Source organism: Chroicocephalus ridibundus, chromosome 1 (genome assembly GCF_963924245.1).
Source record: "Chroicocephalus ridibundus chromosome 1, bChrRid1.1, whole genome shotgun sequence".
NCBI lineage: Eukaryota > Metazoa > Chordata > Aves > Charadriiformes > Laridae > Chroicocephalus > Chroicocephalus ridibundus.
Genome location: NC_086284.1, coordinates 177,883,093 through 177,897,069, shown reverse-complemented (window position 1 = coordinate 177,897,069; position 13,977 = coordinate 177,883,093). Strand labels below are relative to the sequence as shown.

General features: G+C 40.7%; 1 protein-coding gene across 8 annotated transcripts in view; it reads left to right on the top strand.

The window, feature by feature from the left end:
- The window catches only part of NAV3 (neuron navigator 3), a 566,306-nt gene that overhangs the window by 437,874 nt on the left and 114,455 nt on the right, over window positions 1-13,977 (top strand). For all 8 annotated transcript variants that reach the window (XM_063322883.1, XM_063322884.1, XM_063322882.1 and 5 more), the window contains one exon: window positions 1,574-1,689. In XM_063322883.1, the coding sequence (XP_063178953.1) occupies window positions 1,574-1,689 (116 nt within the window). The remainder of the gene's footprint in view (window positions 1-1,573; window positions 1,690-13,977) is intronic.

Below are 13,977 nucleotides of genomic sequence, written 5' to 3'. Positions count from 1 at the left end.
AAAGTAGCCATATCTTTCGTTTCTTTTGATGATTTGAAACAATATGGGAAAAAAGGTGGATGGTGGAATTTTGGTGTGTGTTCATTGGGGAGGGATAGAGTGGGCTTTTTGTTGCTTAGGACACTGTCCTCATCACCAAATGTAAAATTACATTCAAGGTCAGTAGGATATAGTTAACCTTGCAGCATGTGCTGAGCTTGTGTTTCCGGTAGCGAGTGACAGAGAGAAATAGTAGATGAGAACCAAAAATAGTTTTTTGTAGAGCAGTTTTCTGCTTCTAGCATCCCAAAAGTACAGAAATTGATAAGAAGAATGCATCAGATCAGGCATAATTTACATTTCTATTTCTGTGTAAGTAGAGCCAAGCAATTCTAATCAGCAGATTCCACCATGACAGTACTTGTGCCATTGTATGTGCATATTTCTGTTCCCTCAGTTACTGTCATGAATCACTGAAGAAAACTATTCAGTAAGTAACTTTGAAGAAAATGATAACTGGAAAGTTATTTGATAAATTAAGTTGCCGTAAAATTCTTTTAAGAGATGTCACCTTTTTTATCAGTTATAAAATACACATTCATCACAGTTAAATGTTTGAGTTTACAGTTTAGTTGGTCGTTGGAAATGCTTTATGGGGAATTTTGATAGCTGAACTATAACTGTAATATTTTAAAATCAGGATATAAATATTTCACTAGCCTTTTAAGAAATCAAAAGACTGGTTGTGCTGTTCATGTCAGGAAAGCTGGAAGAACTTGGGCTCTAACTGAAGACTTTTTCTCCATTTTATTTTTAAAAGTGGCTGGTATATCTTTAGATGTATTCTTTTACTGTATACAAATGCAGTACCGGTTGCTGTTTAATGGCATCATGGTTCAACAGTTCCTGTGTAAGATAGGTGCTACAGCTGTTCCTTAAGAAGAGACAAGAATTGTGTGATCTATTTTGTATTATCATCCATGTGCTTGTGTATTTCTTGCTACTTACCATTATGCAATAGCAAATAACTGTATTCAACAAAGGGTACCCATTATAATTTATCAATGATATCCACAGAAATATACCATCACAGAAAATATGAGCTATCTCTTAGAAAGTTAATGAAAAAACTTTTATTATCCCATTTCCCCAGAAGGCATATAAGGGGCATGATCAAAAGAAGCTGCACATAGATTTAAATATCTGGGACAGATTTCCATTCCAGCCTTGCATAAGCTTCTTCCCACATGGCCTTTCTGGCTTAATATTTCAGCAATTACAAGTTTTCATTTCCCTTATATATGTGCAGGGATGCGATTTAGCCAATTTAAATGGATTCTGCCCACATCTGGTTGACACCTCTCGCAGAGAAAAAACGAGGAAACAAAATGTCTCTGAGTCATTCTTGACGGGAGAGAGTTCCTAGCTGCTTGCAAACTTGTGTAGCTGGAGTCAAACTAACACAGTAAGAATGTGACATTCATCATATTTTCACCATACAGTGGTACGATTCTAGATGGAGCTGAAGTAACATTTGTTTCCATTCATACATGAATGACAGATAATAATAATCAATCTTCTTGCTTGATTTCAGAACTCTCTCAGAAAATGACAGTACCTCTTTACCACCTGCTGACTCCTGCACCAGTCCTACTAAAATGGATTTGTCGTTCAGTAAGACTGCCAAACAGTGCCTAGAGGAGATATCTGGTGAGTAACAGTAAGCCAGAAGAAGCCTGTGAACATCTTTGTTTACATCTGTTTCTTACCAGGAGCTTTGCAATGGGTTGAAATAGTACTTCTGACCACTATTCATGAGTGGTATTAAATATGCAGAAAATTTGGGTCATGCACAGTTAGTGCTTCAAATGCACAGCTCTTAACTGAACTGGCTCCTTCTGTTCAAATATCCTCTTCATCATTTTGCAGAAACTGGGCTCTCACAAGGTAGGGTTTCAAGTCATTGCTATTTTTCAATCATACTGACTGTTCCAAGAGGAGCAACGGAAAGTCGACTTCAGAATGTTTGACACTATTGTATTTAAGATCATCAAATTAAATCGTAACATCAGAACTGAGACATAAATTATATAAGATATATTTTGCTTTTATAAATGCATCTATATTCAGAAAATGAACAAGTCCTTACTATCGTACCTGACTTTCAAGCGCTTGCTAGAGCTAGGTTGTGTTGTGGAATTCCTTGTAAACCTGGAGTAAGGTCCTTATTAGGTTACAAATGTGGGGGGATTTTTTTTTTTTTATCATATTGGAATAATTCCTTTGAAGTCAACAGAGCCACACTGATATACATGAGCCCAGAATGTGGCCATAACTCTGCCTATGGATACAAAAAGCAAAGTGTGTCACAGCTGACTTTCTCATCAGGACTGAATTGCACTGCAGGGTTGTGTGGGAGTACTTTCAAAGGGACTCTTTGCCAGAGCTGTTTTGTTGGAGCTTGGAGGTTTATTTTTATTGTTGTTGTTTTGGTTTTTTTTCATTAGCATCCTTATTCTTATCATTTTTATGAGAATAAAAGAAATCCTGTCCCTTTGTATTCACTTGTAGTTTTGCCCTTCTACACCAAATTTTTAACATTCAAATGGATTTATATTGAGTCATGTGGTGCTTCTTACACAGGATATAACTCACTTAAAACACTAATTTGACACATCGGTCTAAAATTATCCCTCTACCAGAAGGGAAATCAGATGGCCAAGCTTTGTGGGACTGCCTTGGCATTTAGCTGACTCATACTGAAACTGAGGTTTTGTCCTGGTTTGTCTCGGTCCCTCTGGAAGTTTTCTAAGGCTAACATCCCTTAATTGCACAGCCAGCTTTTGTGATAAATATGTCACCCTGAAAATGGTGAAATGTTCCCTGGAGGTGACACATGCCTTTTAAAATTAATGTAAAAAATTATTTTTAATTAATCCAGAAATCAGATTCATTGGTCTTGCATGTATAAAGAGTATAATTGAAACACTTAACACAAATCAAAAGATGCTTCAAGGAATTATCCACAGAGATGCTAAAAAAAATAATATTGATTCAGTACTTGCTGAAATGATCAAACGGGCTGTCATGTCTCCTGGCCTTTTACTGTTCTGAACAGAAATGGAACAGCATCAAAAAGAAGAAAATGGCATAAAGGGCAGTAGACATCAGTGATGTTTCTAATCTGATTATTCAGACTGGCATTAGCAGTTGACTGACATAACAGGCAGCAAAGCAGAACCACTGGGAAAATGTGGTTTGTTGTATACTGAGGAAAAACACGTGTGTGTCACCCATAATTGGCTGTTAGCAGCAAAAAGGATGAATGGAGTAAGTACTACATTTGCTGAGTAAATGTCTGTATTGGTGAACTATGACCAAGTTATTGGTGATTCTGTCATTGGTGAACCTGCAAGGAAAAAAAACCTCATGTGGTGGCGGCCATTCAGGGCAATATTCCATGATGGATTAGCCGTGAGAAAGGACAATTAAATTCTGTTACTTGGGAGCATCTTTATTCTGGTATGACCAAGGGATTATACTGGTAGTAGCAAGGAGACAAGCAAGGGTTATTTCCTTGATCTGCTCACTTATATCCAGGGTGTTAAGAGATGAATCAGGAGTTTCTCCCACTTGGCTATTACCATTTTCCTGAAATTTTTCACTGCTGCTATGGATGGGCGTCATCTTTATATAATCTCAATGTTCTTTTGCAACTTGAGCACCAGGCGCACTAGCACAATATATTGGTAGGCGATAAGGATCATGCAAGGGGCTCAGCATCTGTGGAAGCCACTAAGCAGCTTGTAGCAGAGGGTCCATAAAGTGCTGTCCCACCTGCATTGTGGTTCTACTTCATCAGTCTTTATTATTTTTACAGTGCCAAATATTTGCAACTAAGGCTAACATGCTCAGGACTAAGGTATCTTTGACCATATCATTGTATAAACCGTTCCTCTGCTTTCAGAATATTTACACACTTGTGTTTGTTGTCATCCCTTGGCTGACGATTGCTCCTCCCATAAATAGCCAAGCAGATCATATCAGAGCTCCTAATCCACTTCAGGGCAAAATCAGCCAATCAATCAGTCTAAAACTAATGCTGTAAGCATGTCTGGTTCAAGGCTTCTCCACAATATAGGCAAAACTTGGAAGGGGATAAAATAATTTTAAAAATATTCAGGAGTGGTGGTTTATGCACTGTTCTCGCTGAGTGATTCAAGATACCAAAACCAAGCTAATTTCCTCGCTCTAGTGGTGGGTAGTCATGGCTGTTTTCTGTGCCCAGCAAGGCGGTTCACATCCCTTCGCCGCTGTCTCGACGCTGGTGGTGAGGAAGTAGAGAGGGAGAACAAGAAGCTGTAGGAGTATTTTCCAGCTTTCATCTTCTCTGTCTTCCTCCCTGTTTACCTTTAAAACCTCTCCTGTCTTCCACTCTGCAAGTGATCACTCGGTTTTACTTGCACAGCTGTGAGAGGAGGTTGGTGCTGGAAGGCAAGGGAGATGGTGAGCCTGGTCTAAGCATGGACCCAGAGGTGCTGCCCTGATAACGTGAACAGCCTCTTTATTTATACCTTGTCTCCATAAATCTGCTGCACTAGGTAATTTCCCACATGGCTTATGCCTAAATCCAGTTCTGCCTCCTGGTAGAGCTACTGTAAATCTGAGTTTCTTCACTGTTCCTCCGTCTCTGCTGGGAATTTGGTCCAGATGTGATCTGAAGTCCTTCAGACTTTTTTCCTACTTTTTTTTTCTTTTTCTCTCTGAATATTCTGCAGCTCAGCCAGGGCAATCCCAGATGTTTCCACGGTCCATGTGCAGATCAGCAATACAGCACGTGCGCAGTAGGTGTAAGGCTTCCTGCACACCTTGGGTCCCCGCTGCATGCACGGTGCCAGTGATACCTGTACACTCCCTGAATGAGTCCCACTTGTAGGCACGGGTGGTGCATCCTGCCTATGGTAGACTCATTGCACATGTGGCATGCAGATGTGTAGACTTCTGTCCAGGAAATCCCAGACAGAAATGTGGGAGTCCTAAACAAAGACCAGTTCTGCAGTTCTGCATGAACACTTTCTTGCATGTACTTTATGTACCAGTTGCCTCAACAAGACTACTCACTGTTTATGTTTCTGCAAAACTGGAGTATAACTTTATAGAAAGGATTTTGAAAGGAGAATGGATAGAAAGGCTGATAAAGTAAGCCACTTTGGTGCTTGTTTTTCATGGTATGACTATGAACAAGTTGTTCAGACCTTCTTACCCAGTACTCCTGCTCATAGTAGCAGTGACATTTATCAGTCTCTGCTGCAAATTTATTGGAGAAGGATGTCTGAAAGTTAATTATTTAATCCGTTGTAAACTGTACATGTCAGTAGCTACTAAGTATTATTTTTTAAATCAGTGATAGTGTTTGGCTTTAACAAGTGTTTACATGTTCAAAGAGCTTAATGCAAAGTGCTTGATTAAATAATTATTCATGAATTTATAAATATTGACTCATTATAAAAAAAATATGAGGGATGAAGCAGAAATGAAAGAGTAATTTTAAGAGTTATATGCCAATATCAATGGCAGGATTAGCATAAAAACATGCAATTTTCAAGCTTTTATGTTTACTGTGCTTCTTTTTTTGTCTCTGAAAGAAATAGTTAATTAATACTTGTGGAAATAGTTTACAATATTTTTTTCAAGTAAGCTTGGCTGAAGAGATTCATAATCTTATGCATTTGCAGATCTATTACATAATTCATTTGTAAGGCTCCAAACTATGCACTGAGACTTCAAAGAAAGTCTTATCTGACGGCAAAAGTTGTCCCTAGATTATTAGTTCTTAAAATCATTTTTATAATTCTTTTTATGAAAGAGACAGTAAAAATAAGGTAGTATGCTACACTGACTATGACAGGTTGAGGAAGCTCCCTGTGCTGTTCTTGATTTAAATATATTCCTGTGTGGTGGCTGGGGAATACGTTGAATTGCAAGGTAATTGGGGAATAATGCTCTGTCATGACATTTGCTCTCCTATGGTCTCCTATACTGGCTGCTTAGTTTAGAAAGACGTATTTGCTAGTTGCTATATTTTGTACTTTTAAAATGGAGGGACGAGCCTTATGAAAGTATTTCTCAATAAATAAAAATGAGCATTTTCCACATTGCAATTTTATGTTTTCTCAAATTATCCCCTACAGAGAAGTGTGGTAAAGCAGAAGGATTAATTCAGCATTCTTTGTGCTGAGCACTTGATCCAAAATTGATCCAAAACATCAGTATGTGTCTGCTGTATCTGAGGATGATCATGATGATCTGTCTACTAAGTGAGACAATGTGATTAATGGGAGAAAAGTTCATATAACCTTGTAATTAAGGGCAGTAGTATATTTGTACACACGAAGGCTGAATGAAGGTTGTGTGATTAGCCTCAGTACCTCCATATCCCAGCATTTGACTCATGTTTTTAGTGCATGTAGAAAAGGAAATGAGACAGGCGGATGCTGGAGCTGCCAGCTACCCTCACGTGGCTCCCACACAGTGTCATTCCCATGCCTGGGTGATGGTCTGTGATTTGTGCCCCACTGGAGCTGGGCTGCAGTGAATAGCTTAGATGGGAGAAGAAACAGGTCAAGAAGAGACGCTGAGACCCATTAGGCTGTCCAGGTTCCAGCTGTACCCCTACCAGAGACCCTGGAGTGGTGAGACACCTCGTGCCAATGTCGTACATGAGGTTTAGTGTGGCTCGTTGCGTGAAGACCTTTCATCCCCCTGCCGTAAGTTTTTCTGCTTCTGGCTGGAAAGAGGACTAAATATAAATAACGTCAGTCTTGTATCTGGTCTATTCATGCTCAGAGCTGAGCAGCCCCGCCATACATTGCTTCCTTAGCAGAGCAGTGCTTAGCATGAGGGAGTGCGCCCTGTCTGCAGGGCTTACCAAGGGCAGATACAGCACCGCAGTAACGCCTGCTACAAAGGACCAGGCAGGCGTGCCGTGAGCTTGGCGAGGAGGCAGAGCAGGTCCGTACCTGCCTACAGCTGACCATAGAGACAAGTCTCTCACTGTAGCTGTTTGGGCGCAAAAGGGTGGATGAGGAAGTTACCATGCATTTATTTGGAGTATTGGGGAGAGATTCAGCCTTGCTGTTTAGGGTAGGAAGGGTCCTGTTCCCTGTTGCCTGGGGTCAAATCACTGTCCTTCCTCTTAATTTAAAACGTAACAACTGAGAATGCTGTACCAATTTGAGTATAAATTGAGATTTTAAAACCATTATGTGGCAAAAGAATGAGATTGCCCTTCATTTTGCAAATTCCCTATTCTAAATACAGCCCTGTGAAGCCTTTTCTAATAACCTAAACGGCTTCCTCAGCTGTGCTGAACAGACGGTTACAGCCGCAGGGTAGTGGCAGCGCGCACCGGTGCAGGAGCACGTGGGCAGTGCTGGAGCTCCTCTTCCTCAGCCGGGACCACATCATCTACACCAGCACGTTCATAACATTTTAAGGGCCCATGTGCCACTGCAACTGGCATACCCTGGGAGTAAACACAGCAGTCTTACCTTTTGTTTCCATGCTGAAGAAGTGGCAGGCATTTAATATTTGGGATGATTTTGTACTCAGGCTGACAGAGCATTCTTCTTGTCCCCTCTTACTTTGACTTTGTGGGCTAGGTGAGGAGGGGAGTGGCGTCCCTCTTGTTGTGGACTCTGTCTTTCTAGGAATGTGTCAGTGATTTAATGTGGAAAACCATCATTGCTTGAGACTACTGATTTTTTTTTCTAATTGTTCCATGTTTATGAGAGTTACATAGGAAAAAATGTGCCCTTCCTTTAAAATTACTAAAAGAAGTTTCTCCAATGTATTTTTTTTCCTTATGTATCTTTAAAAACTGTAAACTGAGCCAGCAAAAATCAAGAAGTACACTGAGGCTTCTGTTAACACCCATTTATTCATACAGCAAATCTTCAAACAGCTTGTAATTCTTCGGGTGGCATTTTTAAAGGTTACTTCCCTGTCAAGGTTTCTCAGGTAGGGATTTGAGATGAGCGTATTTTCACACTGGCAAAAGCAGTATAATGTAGATTTCTACATAATATTTTATGAAATTAAGTGCCCTTAGATAAAAAGTTTGTATCTAAAAAATTAGAATTAAATTCAGCTAGTTCTTTGTTCATCTGTCTATTATTTCTGGGACTAATATCTTTTTCTCTGTGAGAAAAGGTATACATTTAAACATATGTCTTCTTTCACTCTTGATAATGTGTTTAAAGCTAACATTTATAATTAGTGAACTTAGTTCAGACATGATACTCAGTTGCCATATGAAATTTACTATTCCATTCATAGATTTTCTTCAGAAAATGGTGAAACAATGATTTTATTACAGCTTTTTAATTCCATACTAGCCTCTTAACCTCACAGAGATACAAACAAGGCATATTTTGAGAAGAAAGAAATGAAATATTTTGTTTTATAAATCACTTTACTGGGTAGGTACTGTTGTCTTCCATATTTTAGCTTCTTTATGATCTTAAAGATTTTTTTTCTTTTATTTAGAGCAGAAATTGCAGGACTGAAGGTCCATTTGCAAATCTGCTTTTAGCTTCCTGCACAGGCAGTGAGTGATATGGAAGAAATAGTTTGTCATCCTTACCTTTCAGGGAGAAAAATAGGATTTGACTGTGAGCTAGACCAGTTACTGTTGCATCCCATTCAGGTGAAGCTGTGTCTTGAAACCTGTGGCACTGTAAACTGGGCAGAGGCTTCTGTGTCTCCGGTTTAATTCACCAGGATGTGTGCTGCCATGGCAGCCAGCAGCATTCACTGCAGTAGCAGAGAAGAGTCATATATCTGGGAATGCAGGTTGAATACTAAAATGTAAGGAGGCTTGTGCAGAGCTTTGCTTCAGTGGTTAATTTTGGCTCTTTATTGAGCTCTGACGTGGAGGCTGTACTTGCAGTTCTGTGTCAGCCCATCTAAAGTGAAGAGCCGTCCGTGCACTGGGATCAGTCATGATCTGTTGAGAGGGAGGAGGAAAGCCCGAGACAGCACTTGTGCCTACTTTGGATTTCAGAAGGCAGCAGCTGTAGACAGAGATGCAGGCCCACCGCTCCGATGAGACTGGTGATTGGATGGAGAGGGGAAAACACAGTTGGCTTTTGGGATTACTTCTGTGCTGGAGCAGAGTGTTTGATCAACTCTCCTCTGCTTGAGAGAAATCCAAGTGAAAATGACTGTAAGTACTGCAGATTAATGTGACGGGAGAGAAGTGGTTTAGCAGAGAAAGCAGCGTAATTTTAAAGAAAATGACTGTGCCTGTCTAGTCATTTACACTGCACTGTACATGCATGTTTGAGCTCTGCTTTTCATTGCGAGCGCAAGTATGTGCTACCTGGGATGTGCGGCATGCGGTGCCAGAGGGATCACCTCCCAGACCTTTCGGGAGAATTGAACTGCTGTCCATCTCAGAAATATGAAGTCTAACTGAGGTGAAGCCCCAGCCGGAAAGATGCAGCGATCTGCTGAACTGTCAGTGTTTAAAGGCAAGGAGGTTAGAAGAGGGTGTGTTCGTCTTCAGAAGCAGAAGTCTCTAACCAATCTCACACTCATCAGCGAAGGGGAGAAGAGGCGATACTCATACAGGGAGAACTGGTTTGGAAACGCCTCCAAGTCCAGCCAGAGTTACCGTCAGCGGGAGGCAGAAGCTGGGGGCAGAGGCTCCCTTTCCAAGGCACTCTCACAGTCAGTGCACTCTCTCTGCCACCCCAGCCTCACCACACCCCAAGTGCTTCAGGTGATACCACCTGCTGGAAGCAGGACGTCCAGGAGGTCGGGAGACCGACGTACAGGTGAAGGCTTCGAGATTGACAATGAGGAGGGGGGAAAATCAGATGGTGAAAATGCATCCTGCACGTCCCGTTTCCCCAGCAGGAGCTGGGCAGAGGAGGAGGAGGAAGGCTGCTTGCGTGAAGGGACTGCACATCTGGATGAAGATGTCATAATAACAATGCTGGGGGACCTAGAACAGGTCCTTTATACTGATATTTTAGGTAAGTTAACTTTGGCTTGACACCAGGAAGTGCAGGAGGAGACCCAAGTGTTTGCATATATCTGCATGGAGTAGATTTTTGATCTTGACAGTGATTTCAAAAGACAGAACTGGGTTTATTTGCAATAGTGTGCAAAAATAGGGTCTAGACAGTTCTTCCTTGTTTGCTTACTCTTACCACAGACTGTATGGAGTGAAGACAAATGTCTAAATCACTTTTGATGGGTGCATGGGCAGAAACAGCCTGAGAATAATCGAGCAGAGTTTGCCTAGCTGTTTGAAAAAATAAGGTGAGACTTTTAAGTGCTATTAGTTTACTCATAAATAAATTAATTTTAATGACATTTGTTCTAATGAATTTAAAATTGAAATCTTGAATCCAAGGTTTGGTTTAGACAGAAAATATCTCGGCCTACCTACAAACTGTCCCTCCAGTATTGCTTCCCCCTCTCCCCTGCTGATAATTTCACCCTGTATATGGAATTGTGAGTGCCAGGGTTTCAGTTTAGTTTAAATAACCAGTTTTATTATATCAGTGCATGCCAGTGAGTATTTGAAGTCCACAGCCATAGGTGCTTCAAAAGGCTTCTGTGTTACTGGCTTTACTTTTCATCTCTCAGCCCTTTATAAGAGTGCTCAAAGTGTTCATTTCCAAAGCTTTGTTCTTCAGACAGTCAAATGGTTGAAGTGGCTGCTTGCTTTTCCAAGGTGATGTAGCATGTGTCTAGCCTGGAGGTTCTTTGCTGGTGGATATGTTAGCCCTGATTGTATTTAAACATTCAGGATAAATTTTTTTTATGTGTATGTAGCGTAAAAAGCTATCATCTCAAAATAGCAAAGAAACAAGTATTCTCTTTTTATGCATCTTTTTGTTGTTAGACTATACCAGTATGCACAAAGGGGCTTCTCCTACAGATCAGAGGCGTGTTAGCAAAGGAAGCTGAGCTCTCCACCTGCCCCTGCCCCTCTTCAGCTGCGTGTCACTGAGCAAATCCCTGTTCTCTTGTAAGCCTCAGTTTCCCCACCTTCAGAGTAAAACTGGTACTTTCCTTTGTGAATGGAGTTAATATCTAAGAGTGGAAAATGCTCTGGGGATCAGCTTGGTATTTGCAAATCCTTTTATGAAAATCAGACAATTAATGGAATTATTATTCTCCCATTTATCTGTTTTGGGCTGTAATTACATGTGCAGAAGTACTGAAATGATTATGAACGGTATTATTAAATGTGCAATTATGGGTAAGCTTCAGAATTGTGAATGTAAAAGTTTAACCTAGGTGATTAGTGATTTCTGTAAAATGTTTATTTTGATTTCCTGTGTATGTGTGTCACACAATGGAAGAAATGAATGTGTTCTTTAGAAATTTATTGAGAGAATCTGTAGTGGTTCACTGCTTATAGGCAAGAATTTAAGGACCATCTTTTAGAATATTCATGGTTAACATAAGTGATGTAGCTACAAGTGATTTGAACAGATTATATTTCATGGGGTGAGTGGAATATTTACATCAGACTTTCTTGTAAGAGGAACACAATTTTGAAAGAGAGTTTCAGGGTACCCTGGGTTTAGTCTTTCTTGTCCCAGTCTCCATATGTGTGAAGTGGAATGGCTTTTCTTTGGCATGTAAAACAGAGTCACTTGAGATAATAAGCAGGGAGCATTTCTGTTATGTTAGGTGATGCAAATGCAGATAAAATCTATGATGGCAGTGTGCCATAGCAGTAAGCCACGAGGTGCCTGGGGGACTCTGGGCTCCCTTTGAACCAATGTGTCCCATGTGGGTTCCCTTTGAACCAATGTGTCCCGATCCTGCTGCACCGTGGCATCTCTTCTAGCAGCCACAGTGTAGGCAGCTTTCAGAAAAAACCCACATGTTCACCATCCCCATGGTCCTCCGTACAGAAGGAGGCTTGATGTAGATGGGGAGCTACAGCGCTGTCCTGAAAATGCAGGCAATGTCAGGTGCAAGTTAGGTCTGAGGATCTTACACTCAGTGCAGAAAATTTCTCAAGCATCGTGTTCATCTGTTTATACTTTCTGACTTGTTCATCCATGATACAGCACGAGTCCATTGAGACAGCCATAAGAGAAGGATGAAAAGAAAAAAGAACAATTATTTTTAAAACACTGAAAAGTTAGTTACAAGGATTTTGTATATAGTACTATGTAGTATTTTAAGATCATAAAACTCGAGCTGTATCTTTTCAGCAAAAAATGGTGGAAAGGCTTTGAAATTACCCCTTGTGTCACTGAGAGATCAAAAGAGATTAGGCCTTAAACATTTCACCGTTCCAGGGTAGAATAACTCCACTTTTTATGGTGTAATTTGTCTGAAGGTGAAATAGTCTTCTCTGTGAAAATATATTTTGGCAGTTTGCCATATGTATGTACCTTTTTGGGTTTTTTTGGGGGTTTTGGTTGGTTTTGTTTGGGTTTTTTTTGTATTGCAATTATACCTTAAGGCTTTGTTATGCTATTTCCTGTACAAAATATATTTAAAAAGACAGTTGCTGTCATTTTTGCTGCAAGAATTTGCAGTGTTAACAGATAGCAAAGGACAACTGACAAGGATAAACAGGGAAGGAAAGGGCAAAGTCACTGCAAATATGAAGTATATTCAGTGCCTCAAATGAATATAGAGGTAAAGCATTGCTTTGCCTTTAATTCTGCTTGCTTACACCCTGGGTTCTGTCTTTCTGTGTGTAACAGAAAATTGTCTTATACCAACAAGCTACTGTTTCACCTCTGGTTTGAGGCGGGGCAGGTAACAGGTCTTCCCCGTGTAGGTATAGTGGCAGGAATATGATGTGCTCCTGGAAGTGAATTTCAGTGCATTTGGCAGGGGGGCAAAAGCAAAAGGCAGCAACAGTGAGGAACTGAGTGCACCGTAGGCAACTGCCTGGAGGTAGGCACGGATAGTCTACCTGGGAACTGCCTGAGCTTTCACCAGCAGGTTCAGTCTAACAGGATTAATGGTCTCCAGCTTAGCCTTGGCATAAGCCCTTTTGCTTCACAGGAATCTCCAGGATGATGCAGAAACCTCTGCAAAGAGTGCATCCATGGGTACATTGATCAGCGAGGTGCTTGACTGAACACATTGAGCTTGAAATACAGGAGCAGTTCTGGTAACTTCTGAGTGTGAATAATTGCCTCCTACAAGGTATTACATGTAAAAATGCACACAGGTAGTTTATTTTATGGAAAAAGAAATTGGGAAGGGACATGCCTTCAGGGTGTGGCTTGAGAAGATGGAGAGTTTGGCAGCAGTGCTGGGCCTGTATCCCCACTTCTTGTCTCCATCCGGTTCAGGTGTTGACCCCACTGTCAGTTCCATGGTGCCAAGCCAGAGGTTTATGGACTGTTGAATCACAAAACCACTGAAGAATTGTTTTGGAGCAATAAAACAAACAAACAAACAGCAGTTCCTGAAGGGCTGTTTGGCTGCAACAGAGAGGACTGGAGATAAAACCAGGGCAGAGTAGATGGGAAAACCTCAAACCAGCATTGCTGTCAAAGCTAGCTTAATGTTGAGCCACAACTGCAGGGTACATTGGCTAGTACCATGTAGCCTTTGAGGCTATTTGTTCCTATGAGGGAATAAATAAAGGGTATATGGAATGTATATGGAATAATTTATTTCCATTTAATGTCAGGAGTTGGGATTTTTCCTAAGTACCTGCAGGGTGATTGGACATTAAGACTTGGGCTGTAGAAGTGGGTACAGTTTGTCAATGAGCTCAAATGCCTCATCATTTAGTCAAAACTCAAAGTTAAGGCGCTTAAGTGAACCATTGTTCGAATAAAGGTTTCTTCTGCAGATTCTCCCCTATATTTGAAATAAATGTCAGTGTATATGTTAAACCAAGGTTAAACCCATGCTTGCAGGTCTGCTGCACGTCAGCCTTACTATATTTTTCCCATGCCTTTAAACAGATGTTGTGTTGAGATCTTTTTGCCT